The 1,325-nt window shown below is 38.6% G+C and overlaps 1 protein-coding gene across 1 annotated transcript in view; it reads right to left on the bottom strand.

The window, feature by feature from the left end:
* Nucleotides 1–1,325, bottom strand: part of LOC102204057 (GRAM domain-containing protein 4-like) — a 19,376-nt gene that overhangs the window by 7,664 nt on the left and 10,387 nt on the right. The window contains exons 9-12 of the mRNA XM_013914507.1: nucleotides 1,155–1,246; nucleotides 476–524; nucleotides 254–325; nucleotides 126–169 (exon numbers count right to left, since the gene is read on the bottom strand). Coding sequence (XP_013769961.1) covers nucleotides 126–169; nucleotides 254–325; nucleotides 476–524; nucleotides 1,155–1,246 — 257 coding nt within the window. The remainder of the gene's footprint in view (nucleotides 1–125; nucleotides 170–253; nucleotides 326–475; nucleotides 525–1,154; nucleotides 1,247–1,325) is intronic.

Raw genomic sequence — 1,325 nt, 5'->3', positions numbered from 1 at the left:
CACACACACACACACACACACACACACACACACACACACACACACACACATTATAAAGAAGCATTGTAAATGGATCACCGGTTCTTTCTGAGCTGAAACATGAAACTGTGTGTAGAAAAGCTTACTTCTTTATTTTCTCCAGGATGTTGGCCATCCTTCCAAACAGATTCTGTAAGGACATAACAATAATAATTAAATATGTCAAAAAGAACCACTTGTGACCTTAGACCTCTCACTGTCCATCACATTTCACCTGAGCTTTCTGAGCGACATCCAGGACCAGCTGGAACTTCTCAGACACAGTCAGGTCTTCCTTAGGAGGCTCCTGAAAAAACAAAATGAGAATCCTGAATATCTGTTTTAAAGAACTTAACAGTTTCCATTTGGGACATCAGGACAGTTTTATGCGAGTCATTTCATAATAAAATATTTAGTAATGAATATGAGGAGGCCAGAATAAAGAGAGATTTCTCACCACTGGCTCTGAAACTTCAGGTACAATGCTCCACTGGATCCTCCAGCCTCTAAGAGCAGGAATCATGAGAAAATATGAGCTATATAATAAATATAATGAACTTCATTGCCTTGTATGCCCTTAAATGTGTCTTGTTGTATCAAGACACATTTAAGGGTCCCTCATCGGACCACTGTAATCAGATATTCAACAAAATTCTGCAGTAAACTTTTGCTCATATTGAACAGCTCTGATCCAGTCATCTGATCATCAAGCGACTGGCACTTTAACGATTTCAGATTCTTACAATGGTCAGTCTGTTGACTTTAAGAGCCAACTGTTCACTTAACACATAATTCATGACCCTGACATATGAATACACTGATAAGATAAGAAAAAAAAGTATGTAAAAAGATGCTAACTACTGAATTTGCACTAGATTTGCCACGGCACGACTACATGCGTCTTAAATTGAAGAATCTACTGAAGCCATTTTTTTAGTAACTCTAAAAGTAAATAACATATTTGTCCAACAAGTTAAAAAAACAAAAACACCACAGACAAGGGAACAAGTATTCCTGATAAACCTTACCTACACTGACTTGGTACTGAACCTTGACCTGGTTTAAAACTGTTGCCTTTTCTCTGGTTCTGATAAAAGTGGTGTGACTAACTTAGAGAGAGCAAAGGTTACACTAACTTGGCAATGAGGTAATTCAAGGACAGGCGGAGAATGGCGAGGAACAGGAACATGGGGATGACCCATCCATTCCACGCCACATACATGTAGACCTGTGGAGATCACATAGGTGTAAACACATTTAGTTTTGAATCAGTCTGTCTACTTGTGTTATATCTGTTGTGACTGGTG

Source organism: Pundamilia nyererei, unplaced genomic scaffold (genome assembly GCF_000239375.1).
Source record: "Pundamilia nyererei isolate P.nyererei 1_Seehausen unplaced genomic scaffold, PunNye1.0 scaffold00201, whole genome shotgun sequence".
In the NCBI taxonomy this organism is placed as follows: Eukaryota; Metazoa; Chordata; class Actinopteri; order Cichliformes; family Cichlidae; genus Pundamilia; species Pundamilia nyererei.
The sequence above is the reverse complement of the archived record's forward strand: the minus strand, read 5'-3'. Positions and strand labels throughout refer to the sequence as shown.